The 16,187-nt window shown below is 44.1% G+C and overlaps 1 protein-coding gene across 1 annotated transcript in view; it reads left to right on the top strand.

Moving 5' to 3' along the window:
* The window catches only part of GTPBP8 (GTP binding protein 8 (putative)), a 100,506-nt gene extending 84,595 nt beyond the window's left edge, over positions 1 to 15,911 (top strand). Inside the window, exon 7 of the mRNA XM_055316152.1 lies at positions 15,819 to 15,911. Coding sequence (XP_055172127.1) covers positions 15,819 to 15,872 — 54 coding nt within the window. The 3' untranslated portion in view covers positions 15,873 to 15,911. The remainder of the gene's footprint in view (positions 1 to 15,818) is intronic.
* Positions 15,912 to 16,187: the final 276 nt, after the last annotated feature.

Raw genomic sequence — 16,187 nt, 5'->3', positions numbered from 1 at the left:
TCCAAGTTAGACTTCCTCTCCAAAAAGTCTGAAGGTCTTTAATGGAGATTAAATGTGTGCTTTCCCCTGCTGTACTTAGCCAGCAGCAAAGAGAAATTTGGGGAGGGGGAGGTTCAGAATGAAAGGGAACCTTGTTTGCAAAGCCCCGTGTTTCTGAGGTAGAAGACATCCACTTGGAAAAAAATATCCTTACACCATGAGAGCAGTATGGCAGGGTGATTAAGTACACAGGCGTCAGTCTATACAGCCCGGCTTGGAAACTCCACTTCACCACTTCTATTGGGCAAGATGTGTAACCTCTCTGTGCTTCAGTTTCTTCCTCTTTAAAATGGGAGTATTGACAGTAGTTGGTTCCCTCCTGGGTTGTTGTGAGCCTTGAAACAGCTAAGCAGAGAGCACGCTCATTGTGGGAGCTGACTGTGACTGGCGGAAACCAGGGCTGAGTGGTTCCTGAGGAACAGATCAGTGGGCCTGGGGGGCTGATGGGGTCCCCCCCAGTGACATCAACATCTCCTAGGCACTTGTTAGAAATGCAAAATCTCAGGCCCTGTCCAAGACCCACTGAACAACTGAGAAACTCTGAGAGTAGGATTCAGCACCCTGTGTTTTCACAAGGCTTCCGGATGATTCTGAACCATGCTCAAGTTGGAGAACCACAGGGTAGGTAGGCAGGCTGGAAGCTGGAGGCTTTGCAAACAGCTTTTTAGGGTCTTTCCTTTGTGGTAAAGAAAGAAGCAGGACTTACTTCTCTATAGAGGAAACAGAGACAAAGATGTCTCACACTGTTGTGAGTTTGAGATTAGGAGGAAAGGCAATTTAGAGGGACCAGAGTGTCCAACCAAACAGTGGGAATGTCACCGGTTGCCTGAAGGCCTCGTGTGCAACAGCACTGTGTGCAAAGCCCTGCCACTGATGCAGTTCAGAGCTCAGGACCTCAGGCTGCCTCCTCTCCTCCACACCTCGGCCTCTCCCCAGACCCTAGGGCCCAGTGCCTTCAGCCCTCTGTCTCTCTGGGACGTCAGCAGACTGTACTTCTCCACTCTGTCGCCAGATGAGAGCAGCAGAGAAGTCTAAGGTTCTAGGCTTGTGCAAAGAAGGAAGCTTTGCCAGGAAGAGGGCCACAGAAGAGCAGTCTCAGACTCTTCGAGATGCCAAAAGAGTATCTTCTCCCTATGGCTTTCCTTCTCCCAAAATAAGGTTCGGAGAAGAGCCAGAAGGCTGAGAGGGGGGACAGTGGTTTGGAGTGGTGAGAACAAAGGAATTTGGAAGTCATCTGTAGAAAAGCAATATTTTTTGAGCCTTAAAAATAAAAGAAGAGAAGGAGAAGTCTGGAGACTTCAGAGACCAGCAACACTCTCTGACCTACCACCGGGCTGCAGAAGGAAAAGGAGGTACAAGGACAACTCGAGATAGTGGCTGAAATGCTCCCTTAAAGTTTTTTCCTTCCCTTCCCACAAACAATAATCGAGCAAATCCTGAGTGCCATGTGTTCTGCTACTCAGAGAAATGTATAAGGCGAAATCCTTGCCCTCGGGGAGCCTTGAAATGTATAAAGAAGAAAATAGAAAAATGTTGCACATTCCTCCCAAAGCAACAGCTAAAGAAAGGAAAAGAACAAAACGACTCCCAGTTTCCTTGAACACTTGACTCAAATTTGAGATGGGGGTTCAGCGAACAGTGGTAATACAAATTATCCACTCCCAACCCCTCTCCTTTACACGCACGCACACAAGTGCATGCACACACACATACTTTGGCAGCAGTCATGTCCTTGACCAGCTGGCCAGCGAAGGACAGACCCCGTTGCTGCTGGCCCTGCCCCTGTACTCCAGTCTTGATCAGAAAAGCATTAGAAGTAAATTAAAGAAACAAATCTTAGACTTTCTGGTACATAAGCCAACTCCAGCCTACCCTCCTTTCAGTGAGGTAGGGATACAGGAATCTGACAAACACAGATTCATTTCCTGTGGATGCACAAGGGTTTAGAAACTAAGAGGGAAGGAGGATTTGGACAAGTACATTTGGGTTTTATCACACAGGACACAGCCCTTTTGTGGTGTTTATCAAGCCCCTGGGGCCCTGGGTTTCACCCTCTGTCTGAGCTCAGCCCTCCAGGCACCCCCTTGGGACTGCCTCTTCCTTGGGGCAGAGAAGGCAAAGGCAGCCTTGTGCTGGACCACCAGGACTAAGGTCACATGGCTCCCAACACCTCTGTCCCCGTGGTCACTTTCTCAGGTCACTGTCCAACTTTCACACTTTCTCTAAATGTGAACGGGTCAGTTATTAGGCGAGGACAGCCCAGGAACCCCTAAAAGGGGCCGCTTTGTTACTCTTCCTGCATCGGCCCCCAGGTGCTCCCAATGTGCTCATTTGCCCCCTGAAGGAAGAAATGAGCTTTGAGTCCCTCTGCTGGTATTTATTTCCCAGCTCAGTTCCAAACAGCCAAATGAATTTTTCAGAAAGACCACAGCTGGCTTGTCAGGGCCCAGGTAACAATATTAAAAATAACCAAGAGAGGAAAAATCCCACCCAGAACCCCTTGGGTGTTGTTTTCACAAAGTTGTTTTCTGGGCATCCTTACATGCTCAGGGTTATTCTTGTTTCCTTTCTCTTATCCTTCTTGGCTTTTCTTCTGCCTCTTCTTTTTTCTCTATATTGCTCCCCAAGGCATGGGCTATGTGTCTATGATCCTGAACAAAGTTGATTCCAAACTTTTTTTTTTTTTAAAGAACATTCTTTAGACAAAACACAACCCTGGCTGCAGCTGGAAGCTGCTGGGGTTTTTCTGTGCCTTGTTTTAATGCATGGCCCCTTTCATGAAACCCGGGAGAGTTCATGGAGGTGGGGAGTGGAGGAAGAAGAGGAGGAGGGGGGAAGAGAGGCGTGAACCTTTACACTCAAAGTGGGACTTCAGAAGAATTTACAGCCGTCTTTTCTGGAGACCGTTAAGATTTTATTACCCTAGTACCAGCAGTTACAATGCTCCATGGAGCTCAGAGCTAAGCCCATGCCAAGGATCCTCCAGCTTGCTGAGGCTGGAGAGAGGCCAACTCTACTGCAAAGTTCACTTCGGAAAGAGAGAGGGAGCCAGCTCAAGTGGGAGGTGGGTAGGAGGAGAGAGAGGAGCCCAGAAAGTAAGTAAGGCATTATAAATCACAGCCTAGGCTCTGCACTCAAACGAGCTGGTTTGGGGTGACCCTCCACCACTGACTAGCTAATGATATCAAATAAGTGATTCAACCACTCTAAAGCTGGGGTTTCCCGTCCGTAAACTGGGGACCATACTGGTACCTACCTTGTGGGATTGTTGTGAGGATGAAATAAAACAAAGCCTGTAAAGAGTTGAGTACAGTGTCTAGTTCACTGTAAGAGCATAAGGGCTATTATTTTATGTTCATATAATTTTAAGTGATGGCATGGCAGGAGGGGAGAGACCACTGAGCCGAGTTCTTTAAGGGTCTGTTCTTTAAGTGTCAGTGCATAGGGAGAGGATACACAACACCTCCTTTCTTAGTTCTAAACAGTCCCTTCTGTTGTGGCAATGCTCCCACCCAAGCCCACTAGGCAACTGGGGTGTGCAGGGAAAAACTAGGAAAGAAGAAAAGAAGTGAAGGAAAAAAGGTGATAAAAGCAGCGGAGGTTTCTGGGGGGACATAACTGAGAAAAGGCATGCAAAAGAAAACTAAATGAAAAAAAAGAAAGTGGAACTTGCTAAAGATGGAAAGAAGTTGTGCAGCTGCACATGGACTGAGCAGGAAGTGTGGACGAGCGGTGTGGGAGTCTGGAAATGCACAGGGCTGGTTTGCCGACCCACCTTCCTCTGGGGGGGTGATGACTCCTAAAAACGGTGAGCCTGTGGGTCTTTAAAGGAACCTAAGCAGCAGGGCAGATGTTCCTGCAGAGCATGTCACCCCCTCTGCATACTTGCTGTCAATCACCCACGGCCCAGGGGATGACCCGCCTCTACCTGCCACAGTCCCAGGCCTGCGCACTTTACTGTAACCCTGAAGGCTTTGCTCCCCAAGGTGAGGTTGGACGCTTGATGCTGTGGTGCCTCTGTGACTAAGTGTAGGCTTAAATGATCCCATGCCCAGGTTTGGTAAGTGCCCACCAAATGTTTGAGTGAAGATGCTGTATGCCTGAGGCAGGCCTACACACAAGCAAGCCTGCAAGATGCTAATGGCTACAGGGTTTCTTTCTGGGGCGGGAAGAATGAAATGTTCTGGAATTAGATAGTGGTGATAGGTGCACAAACTTGTGCACTTTAAGATGGTGAATTTTATCTTATCTCAATAAAATAAATAAAGAGCATACGCTATAGCCTTGCAGATGCAGTCATGATTAGCGTTTTTCTTCCCGTGTACTCTTAACAGTGGGTCCTCTTCCCATCTCTTTGCTCCTTCTCAGAACATAAGGACAAAATGATTACCTTAAAAAGTCTTTATCAGGTCTTTCTTAGATTTTCAAGTTCTCTTGAAATCTAAGTGAGACCAAGAATGGCTAAATCTCATGGGTGCCAGGGTGGCTCAGTCAGGTAAGTGTTTGCCTTTGGCTCAGATCATGATCCTGGGGTTCTGGGATCCAGCCCTACATTAGGCTCCTTGGTCGCTGGAGAGTCTATTTCCCCTCTGCCCAGCCCCCTGCTTGTGCATGCTGGCTCTCTCACTCAAATAAGTAAATAAAATCTTAAAAAAAAAAAAAGAATGGTTAAATCTCAGAAATGAGTGACTAAGTAAGAGGGACTCAGATTCCTCTTCAGCATTTCTCTAGGAGCTGTGAAAAGCTTGAATAGTCCTAAAGACAAAGATTCACTTCCTTGGTGAACCTCTTTACATGGTCCCAACCACCTGATGCTCGAAGATTGATGAAATTCTAGGAAACTGTTGGCAGTATTACCTAATTTAAATTTATGTTAGCTTTGAAGTGCTTTCACCTTCTTTTTCCTAACACTCAAAGGCATTCAAATAAGCAGGAATAATTTTCCAGATGGAACAAAGGAGAAAGACAAAAGCTAGCAATAGATTCTCCTGCTCTTTTAACTTCCCCGTCCACTCAGAACTGCTTCTCCACACATACCTGGACACACATAGAAAACCTCTTGTATTGGAAAGTGTTGTTTTATATGGACACTTCAGTCTTGTGAGATTGTGTGGTTAATTTATACAGGGCACTATTCTCAAAGGTTGCTTTGAGTAGTTTGTTTAGTATTGGTGAAGGAAACTGCTAAATCTTAAGCTACAATTCATCTAATGCGTCAGTAAACAGACCACTTAGACAATTAGTATTTGAGATTTGGGGGCTGGTGTCTGCTCTCTTCCTAAAAAATCAAGAGAGAATGAGTCCATCCATGTCTGCATCCTCCTCTAAGGATTGGGCCTAATGCAGGGTCTCCAAGAGAAATTGGGAAAGCAGGTTATATTCGTTCCAAGTTCCTTCTCCAGCATCCTATCCTGAGCAGAATAAAAATGTGAAAAAGTAAAATGCTACTTATTCAAAACTAATCTTTAACTAAACAACCAAACCTTAAAATTTTCATTCACTCAGAGACTTGATTTGAACCAAGAGGCAGAAAGTTTACTGCCCTTTGGAGCTTGGTTTGTTGGTTTGTTTATTCATTCATGAGAGACACAGAGAGGAGAGGCAGAGACAAAGGAGAGGGAGAAGCAGGCTCCTTGTAGGAGTCCGATGTGGGACTCGATCCCAGGACCCTGGCATCAGGCCCTGAGCCAAGGGCAGATGCTCCACCACTGAGCCAACCAGGTGGCCCTGCCTTTTGGCCTTTCTGAAAACCTACCCAGTCATTCTATGCTAATTTTTCACACTGAGAATCTTCCTTACCAAACCTACAAAGTGAAATTTAATCTATACTCGTGTTCCCAGTTTTGTCACCACTAAGTCACTCATTCCTAAATTTTTGCAATGGTGCCATCATCAGCTGGCCAGAGCCCCATCAGTGCTAACAACTGAGGTGCTTGGCACATGATCAGTTGGCGAGTTTGTTGGAAGTTAAATGTATGATTCCTTTTAGGCATTTATAGTTATTGGAGAAAAGCTTTTAGAGCCACATTTTTACCTTTGAGGATCCCCATCTCCTACAATTTGGGAGCTGCTGGCCAGATGATGTGTGAGACCCTTCCTAACTTCAAAATACTCTAAAGTCTAGAAAATTTAAGGGTGAATGAATAAGTCATGAATTGCTGGATTTGGCCCTCATTTCAGTCCATCCTGAAGATTCTCCCTGAAAAGCAGAGTTGCCATTGGTTGGACTATCCACTCAGAACTAGTTATTGCTGGCCTCATAGCTAGGGGAAATATGGCAAAAATGAAGACACGGTGATTATTTGGATTTAAATCCTGGTTGTTAATTTCCTCCCAATGTCTTTGGTCTAGAAATTTAAGGGAAACGGTTTTTCCTTTGTCCTTCCAATAAGACTTTGTGAATGTAGGAGATAGAAAGATTCTTATCCACTGTGCGCAAGATACTAAGTTGAAAAACTCTTGGATTCGGAGGGACTCTAGAGACTCCTTACACAGAGAGGAATGGCTAAAATTCAAGAGATAGGGGAAGGAAGGGGAAAAAGACATCCGGAAACCCAGAGATTGTATAGCTTCTTTCCCGAGTCCCTGTCCCCTTGTAAGGGGGCAGACATCTAGCCCCCACTCTCACCTCCTCTCTCTTACAACTCTGAATAGTATATTTGGAGTTTCCAGACACTGTGGGTGGCAACCCTTTATTATCCAACCTCCATTAGTGCAGAAAATCCCGAGCGGTGCTCTTTGCTGTAAGACAATGCCCTTCTCACTGGCCAGGATGATCACAGGTGCGGGTCTCCAGTCTCAGCAAGCTTGCAGTGTGGCCCCTTGTCTGGTGTTCCTAAAACATTCACTTTGCCACTGCCTGATTTTTAAAGACCAAGATACATTTTTTTTTTTTACCTCACATCTAGGAGCCTTTACTCATTTTTGGGAGGAGACATTTCCTTAGCATATTCCTAAGTGATCTGATTCACTCACAGAATTTATTCTCCTCTCTGGAATCTCAGAGGGAAGGCATTTCCAAAAGCCACAATTTGTATCATTTTCAGTAAATCTCACTAGCCCTCACTCTTCCTTCCCAGAGCACCTTAAGTATTGTAGCTCCTTTCCTTAATGCTCCTTCCAGAAAGTGCTTTATGTTTCAGGGTGAACGTATGAACAGCTTTCTGGGAAGTTAATCCATTTCCTGGCAGCCCCCAGCAGAGACTTTGTGTATTATTTGCTTACTGGATTGATTTTGTACTGCTCCTCCAGGGAAATTGTGAAATCATCCAAAGAATTTCTGGAAATTAAGCATTGCTAAAACACTGTTTTTTTTTTTTAATTCATTATCATTATTGCCCTTACCATCTCTATCACTGTGCATTTATATCTTTTTGTAAGCAGGTGATCAAATGGACATCTAGTGTTACAAAAGCAAGATTGCTTGCTATTTTCCACGTTTATTGACAGGGTGCTGGAGCATGAATGTGAAGCAAACCCAAGTTTAAGGTCCTTGTATTTTAAGTAAATAAATGACACTCAGGACATTGAACCTTTCCCTTCAACTCCTATCCTGGGCAGCATCTTCAAATACAAAGATGAAGAGAGAGTAGAAATAACTCGTGAACCCTACTTTATGCTGTGGCCTATGCCTGTGTTATCTCAGTGATTCTCACCACAAACCCCTGAAGCTGGCACTAACATACACCTTCACACTTGGGCCTCACAGGTGCTCAGTTAACCACTCTATCATCTTTGGTCTGTGCAAAACTCCTTGTGTTCATTTGTTTAGTCCCTCCCTCCCCATAGCCACTCCCATTTCACTGCCACAGCCCATAGGCAACATGTTTAGTATGTTTTTGTAGGTATTGTTGCAAAAGATACTCCTCCGTGCGCCTGTGTTTTTATTTACATAGATGGGTGCTAAGACAACATGTTTTCCATGTTTTAATCTCTGACATTTGGATGCACTTTGCAATCAATGGTATGTCAGGGCTGAATTGTCAGTTTTCACCTTCTTAGGCAAGACATAAAATAATGGTGCACAGTACAATAAATGATAGTTAGATTGGATGGAAATGTGGTATATATTGCACCCTATTTTTTACCTCCCAGCCCCCCCCCCGCCCCAGTCCCTGAGTATCAGTATAAGACCATGCATGTTGCCATGTACTCATCTCATCTGTTGCTTCTAGTTGCTACGTAGCACTCCAGGGTGGGCTTCCATCATACTTTATCTATGCACCCCTGAGGACACCAGCTTGGTTCCAACTCCTTGGCACCACAGACAGTACTGGAATAAGCTTCTTTGTATATATCCTCTATGGAACATTGGAAGTGTTTCACTTGGGAGCATATCTCTAGGAGTAATATTTCTGGATTGTAAGTTCGTAAATATTGGGACACCTGGGTGGCTCAGCAGTTGAGCATCTGCCTTTGGCTCAGATCCGGATCCTGGGGTCCTGGGATCGAGTCTCAAATCAGACTCCTTGCAGGGAGCCCGCTTCTCCTTCTGCCTATATCTCTGCCTCTCTCTGTCTGTCTCTCATGAGTAAATAAATAAAATGTCTTTTTAAAAAGTTTGTAAATATTAATTTGACTAAGTAGAGCTAGATCTCTCTCCAGAATGGTTACCCTATCCATGTTTCCCCAGTGGTATATGAGGGAGGGTCTTCTGTGCCCACATCTCTGCCAACACTTGGCATTACCCACCTTCCTCATTTTACATATGAGAAAACAGAAGCTTGCATGGATGGAATCTCTTCCCTTTTATCAATAAGGCATAGATGTCGCTAGTGGTACCAGAGCCTGGACTACACCAAGATGCCATAAGTGAACCATGTGTTTCTTTTTTTAAAAAAAGATTTTATTTATTTATTCATGAGAGATACACAGAGAGAGAGGCAGAGACACAGGCAGAGGGAGAAGCAGGCTCCATGCAGGGAGCCCGATGTGGGACTCGATTCTAGGACTCCAGGATCACGCCCTGGGCCAAAGGCAGATGCTCAACCGCTGAGCCACCCAGGCATCCCGAACCATGTGTTTCTTAATTTACATTTCTTCCATCATTTAGGAATGTCCCGTGGCCTCCCTGGGCATCTGTGTTCTCATCCCTTAATATGAGTAATCTTTGATGATGCCCAGGGCTCTTTCCAAATCTCTAATTCTCCCACCATGAATACTCTTCAGTGCCTCACTAGCAGTTGCCCCTGATGACATCTAAGTGCCAAGATATTGGAAGTGATGGGCTATTCTTGTACCTTTTCATCTAAGTGACCAGAAAGCCTCCTGAATAATCAAGCATCCACACCTGATGTTGTCTTCTTTCATATGAACCTCCTCTCCCAATCTCCTCACACCCTCAACTGAGCTGATGCCCAGAAAGAAAACACAAGGTATTCAGTGTACTTTTGCAGGGCCTAAGAGTATGTTATATTAAGTTCTGTTCCAGTCTTAAAAGTGCTATTTTCCCTGTCCTGGTGAGGGATGGATCACATCATCTCACTGAGGTGAAGTTCATACACAGAAATGACATCACCCCAACAGGGAGAAGTCAAAGGTCTCTCTTCAGTCACTTCTGGAATAAAGATAGAGAAGTGAGATATGAAGTGGGGGGTTGCTTTGAGAGCTTTTATGGCTAAATGCTCACTCCCCACTTATTTTTCTCTCCACTGGATGAGGTTCTGCAGGCTCTCTGGCTTACAGCCACTGTCTGAAAGGGCCATTAGTGCATGTCCATCTATAACAGCCTCACAGGGATTCACTTCTGACAGCTCCCTAAGGAAGACCGACCCTTCTTGGGCCTCACAGATGACCGTTTGGCAGTAGGTTTCTGCCAGCAATCTCCACCTTCATGCCTGTCTGTTCCTTCCCATGTCCTACTCTTTTCAGGTTCCCAGATCTTAGAGACCTGAGAGGCTGTATTTTCGGCTGAGTTTCAGCTCCCTCTTATCAAGAGATGAAGGACATCACTCACTATGGAGGGAAGTTCCAGGGACCAGACATCTCAGGTCCTAGGCTCAAGTCCTCAGAGCTGGTATGTCTTCTGTGTCTCCTTCCCTTTTGCCCATACAGCTCCATTTTGAACACCCCGTATACTCATCTATTCCAGTATTTTAAGGAGCAGGGTAGGAATTGTTACTGAGGGCAACTCAACCTGGCATTCATGTAGGTGCTATCTCATGTAATCTGGACATCTTGTTCTTCTAAACAAAGGACACCCAGCTGGCTGTTTTGCTCTTGCCTTTTGCATGAACTGTGTCCATGGACCCCTTTGCCGGCAGCAGGATTCAATCTTTTCCCCTTGATAGTCAGCTTGGGAGATTTATTTTGCTTTGCTATGGCCCAAGTTTGCTCATTGGGAAGAGCTGCCTAGCCAGTTTGCCTCAGCTCTGCTGGGACTTGGATGGGAAATCTAATATCGGCCCACATGGAATATTGCTTTGGCTTAGCTGCAGGATTATGGTTCAGAGTTCCAACATGCTTGTCTTCACTTACTCTGCAGGGTCACTGCTGGGACACAAGGGGCCCCCCCGCACCACTCAGGCTGATAGGGGAATACTCTGGTCTGGGACTTATTACTTCTTTAAACTTTAAGTAATAGCATGTTTAGCAGAACAAACAGTGCACAGGAAGTCCTATTGTTACTGATCACACCAATTGAGAATATTCTAACCAGCCTCACAGCAGTTCATCCCAGGTTTGTTTTTTTACCAACAACAAAAAAGTTTTAAGGAAAGAAACATTTTATGATTTTTAGAGCTCTTTTTTTAGATGTGAAAAATTGCATATGAGGGATTGTGCACCTAATTAATGGAAAAAGCATACTAAGCCTTTGATACCAGAAAAATATAGATTCAAATCCCATCAGACTGATTTGGGGGAGTTACCTAACTGCTGTAAGGTTCAGTTTCCTCATCAGTAAAAATAAAGATTATTATGACTGTCCTTCAGCATTATTTGGAAGATTAAATGAAATATTGCAGGTGTAGCACCTGGTTGGCATAGGATAAATAGAAAGGAAAGAAAGGGTAGCTGTTAATTTTAGCATATGTGGCAGGATGCAGGAATGACCTAGAAAAATGAAATGTGGGGAGAAATACGAAACTTGGATTTGGGGAGAAGGTGGAGCTATAGTGGAAAGCCTTACCCTGAGAATGAGAAAGAAGAGTCTGAAGGATGGACACCTGATAGTGGACTATGATTTTTTAAAGGTTCCAGGGGAGGCTGGAACCTCTAAAGCAGTTGTCTCAAGCTATAGCAAGAATCTGGCACACTGGAGCTAAAGGAGGCATAAGGTTCAGCCAGAAAAGTTGGGAACCAGTGTGGGGGAACTAATTGTGGGGTATTGGTATGTCTCAAGCATCAAGTGAGTTTTTCCACTAAGAACACCAGACTTTTACTCACCTATGTACATGTCTACCCCAAGATCTCATTGCACTTCGAGCCAGGTGACTAAATTCATGCTGCACCAAAGCCCCCAAGGAAAACTGAGAAGTAAATTATAACAGCTGTAAGGTTGTGCCTGCTTATCCAGAAGGCCAGGCACAGGACTAGGGCATTTTACCTCTGTCACTTCCTTAAATTCTTACAACACCACAAGGGCAATATTATTTTCTAAAATGAGGAAACTGAGGTTCAGAGGGACTAAATGATTGCCCAAGATCACATAGCTAGTAGGTGGTAGAGCTGGAATTCACCTTTGAGTCTGAATGACTGCAAGAACCACTACAATATCTTATTTCCTGCCGGTAAACAAGAAATGGCAGTCATAGATTTTATATAAGAAATCCATAACCTTTCAGATGTTTTTATGGAAGGCTACAGCAGTGGAGCTTTTGTGAGAATGACCTGGGTCCCCTTCACCACGGTCTCCCTGCTTAGCCATGTCCCAGTTTCATGCCAACACCCAGTAGGTGTGACAGGTATGCCGCCAGAAGTGCACAATCCGCTTAAGGATCCGTGAAAATGTTTTAACGTATTATAAAATCAAGAGAAGAAATGAACATAATGTAGACCAATGGAGTTAAAAAGGGTAAGTAGGGTAATTTGTCATAATTTTATATGGAGGAAGGGGCGTACATAGGCAAAAGTACCTAGGGCCCATGAAAATCACAATGTGGCCCTGCCTGCTTTCTTAAATAATCTAGAAAGCGTATGGAGCAACCCTTGCATAGCATCGCCCCCTCTCTCATTCATTTGGAGAATTATATCATTCTAGAAATCCTTAAGTAGGAAACATATGCTTCTCTTGGCAGGCTGTTCTCTTTGGCCGACATAAAAGTTGTTATAAATATGTCCAAATACTCAGATATACAAATGTGAACAGACACTTAAATCTCAAGATACACAAGTTATACCCAAGAATTGTGTACCCCAACTTGTCCATAGGCATAAATTCACAAGCACCAGGGTAGCCCTAGGAACTTCACTGTAAACATATTCAACAGTACACACACACACATGCACACACACATGCACACACGCACACACACAGACTACAATAAGACAAATAGACAAGCAGCCAAAAAGATCAAATTACCATCCCATGAACAGTTAAAAAGAGAAAAATCCCAGATTTGGAGCCAATCTGCGGTAGGTAAATAAAGGGGCAAGAGGGGGTGGGAAAAAGGATAAAGCTGTGCAAATTGAGTCAATGCGTTGATTATTTTTTTTTCAAGGTCCAAGACCAGAGTGCTTCTTAATGATGACTCTCAGAGTTTCCCCAATTAGGCATCCCCTGCTCTTTGAGGGGTTCCAGATCTGTACAACCCAGCAATAACATCAGATTTGAGAGCTGAGTTGGGGGTGGAGAGAAGGGGAGCAGGTCAAAGCTTTGTGAGTGGCTCCATGATTAAATGCCAGTTCAGCTGCAAAGCCTTAGAAGAAGCTATCTCATTAATTGGACCCTTTCACCTCTGTCCTTTCCATTCTGCCCACAATTCTTCCTCCACAGAATGTACCCAGGCAGAACAGTTGAAAGAAAGGGATTATCTGCCCTGTTCTTCAAAGCCAAGTTATTTTTGGTTAATTGGGGGTGAAAATGTGAGGCAACCTCTGGGCAAAGATACCTTCTAGTCCTGGCTGTTTGGAATCAAATCCTAAATCCATACTGATAAGAAGAGGTGTACTCATAAGGGATCCTCGGGCCTCAGTGTGGTTCCTGTAATATTCTTTAACAACAATGTTGGAAGATTCAGGTCCACTGATTCTTTCCACAAAGATATAAAGGCACCTATGGAAATAATAATAATGGAGATGAGTGATAACAATGATCTCTTTTAATTCTCACAGCTCCATGAATTAGGCACTGTTAATACAGAGAAGAAATTTTACAGACAAGGAGATTGACCCGTGGAGATGTTAAAAAATATAAACCCAAGTTCTTATAGTTACTAAATTGTTCACAGGCAGTGTAAGTCAGATCTGTTACCGTGGTATAATTTACCTTGGGTTTTTTCCTCATTGTTATTCATCACATAGAGTTTGGGCTGTTTTTTTTTTTTTCAAATTTTTAACTATTAGAAATAATTTGACAATGTACTTTTTGTGCATAAAGTTTTTCTATTTTTGACTATGTTCTTAGAATAAATTCATGAGTAAGATGTCTGCATTAAATGGTTTAAATATTTTTTGTTCTCACTATGTATTACCAAATTGCATATTTTAAACTTTTGCTAGTTTACATCGGGGGCATCACCATACAAATGCCCTACTTTTCTTGAATCTTTTCCAACAGAGTCAATTTGCTGATGAGATTTGGCTGCTTTCTGGCCACACTATTCCATGTTCAATGGTAAAGATTCTCTGGAATTCCATTTCAGTGGCCTCTAGCCCGACAAGGCTGTGAATGTGCTAGATTATAACAAGCCCCACAAAGGTCTATTACCTCTAACCCCTCTGCAATTTTTTGGCCAATACCTGTAATTCTACCATTAGAGGAACATCTTTTTGGCTTAAGGCTTAGAGTTTTTCTAAAATGACCTCTGGAAGGTGTTACTTTTAAATGGCTATCGGCTATTTTTATTCTGTTGCGAGAATGAGGAACCACATCATCTTGAGAAGGAGGAGGAGGAGGAGAGGAAGCCAGGAGACAGTGATTGGAGTTGGGGGGTGGGGTTGGGGGTGGGGGAGGGAATGAAAGCCAAGAAGAAAGAAGGTGCATATCCTTTCCGTCCCCATCTGTTTTTCTTCTTCAGTGCTAATCCAAGGGAATGTAGTTTTCATTCATTCATTCATTCATGCTATGAAAACATTTTTTTTAGTGCTTTCTTATGATGTAGATAGCACTCTTGGTGCTGGACAGGGATACATCAGTGAACAAAAGATGTGTCTAGATGTGGGGTTACTGTTCCACAATGAGAGCCACAGAGCTCTGGCAGGCCTTCCTCTCAGAAGTGTCAGTGGTGGGAAGAGTAGATGGCCCTGGAGGTTAAGGCTTACCCTGACTAGCTGCTGCCAGGTGTGGGCCAGGCCCCTAACTGCTCCCCGCTGGGCCTTAGTTCAGCAAAATGAGGGGTTTAGATGCTAGGAGGAAGATCTCCATGGTCCCTTCCACCCCCAGCCCTCTTTTTCTACTTCGGCTTCCATTTCTGCCAGTGAGCCCTCCAAGTACACAGCAGGATTAATCCATCAGCTCAGCCAGGCTGGGGGAGGAAGGGAGGCAGGCGGAGGAAGTATCAATGATATTGCACTCCAGTGAGCACTGAAGAGGCTCCATTCATGGGCCAACAAAACCTGGGAGAAGCCCCCGACTTAATCAGCCTCCGAGGCTCCAGCAGTAGGAACAAAGGGAATCAAAGCCTTACTTGGCAATCCAGATACCGCTTCTGTCGTCTCCCTGACACCTGAGCCCACGGACTCCACCAGTACGCACGCAGGCACACACACACACACACACACACACACACACACACACACACACAAGCAGATTGAGGGGTTATAGGTTTCCAGGAGGAAGGGGAGGACAAAAAAGCAAAACATCTGAGGAATTACATGAGAGATGATATGACTGAACAAGAGCCTTATTTTATTTTATTAATTAATTTATTTATTTTAAAGATTTTTATTTATTTATTTGAGAAAGAGAGAGAGAGCATGAGCGAGGGGAAGGGCAGAGGGAGAGGGAGAAGCAGGCTCTATGCTGAGCAGGGAGCCCGATTCAGGGCTCAATCCTAGGACCCCTGGATCATGACCAGAGCTGAAGGCAGACACTCAACGGCCTGAGCCACCCATGCATCCCAAGCCTCATTTTAATAACACTGTTTTAGGCCATGCTGCTGGAATGCTTACAGTTTACATTTTTAAAAATTAAGATCCTTTTTACACTTAATAACCAAAGAACATTTTGATGAGGTTTAAAATGAAACTCTTGCATGGACTTCTGCACAAAACCTTTGAGGGTCCTGGAGAGTTAAGTTTCTTACCATATTATAGCGGTTGCGATGCTTTGTATCATGCATCTCTTTTTTTAAAAAAAGATATTATTTATTTATTCATGAGAGACACAAAAAGAGAAGCAGAGACACAGGCAGAGGGAGAAGCAGGCTCCATGCAGGGAGCCCAATGTGGGACTCTATCCCAGGACCCCAGGATTACGCCCTGGGCCAAAGGCAGGTGCTAAACTGCTGAGCCACCCAGGGATCCCCTGTACTATGCATTTCTATAGAATATCTAGCTAGGCACTTTTTTTTTTAATATTCTGACATCCATCTAGTAAAGTAGATAGAGATTATGCATTGGCCCATTTTATAAATGGGAAAACTGAGGTTGTGTTTCTTACGGCTGTTTTATGTCTATAGTATGCTGCTGTGATCACCTGGACCAACTTCATCAACAGGCGTGATCATCCCTGACTTGAGGGTGGTGCAAATGAACAGACAACCATCTCCCTTCCATAGGTAAATGCCAGAATGAGAACGGGCAATTAGGATGCCACACACACACAGCAACTGGTAACTTTCCATGCTAATCACGATGCTTTTGTCAGACGTTGAAAGTAACTGGAAGATTATATTATTAGGATGACTCACAAAATTCATTAATTACTTGTTTTTGTTTTGTTTTGTACTCACATGGCTGTGTTATTTTTTTTTATGTGACCTTCTGCTGCCCTGTACTATCATAAATTGCATCTTTCTGAGGGCAAGTCTGAGGAAGTTTGCATACAT

Source organism: Nyctereutes procyonoides, unplaced genomic scaffold (assembly GCF_905146905.1).
Source record: "Nyctereutes procyonoides isolate TBG_1078 unplaced genomic scaffold, NYPRO_anot_genome, whole genome shotgun sequence".
NCBI classification, from domain to species: domain Eukaryota; kingdom Metazoa; phylum Chordata; class Mammalia; order Carnivora; family Canidae; genus Nyctereutes; species Nyctereutes procyonoides.
This window is presented reverse-complemented; position numbering and strand designations above follow the sequence as displayed.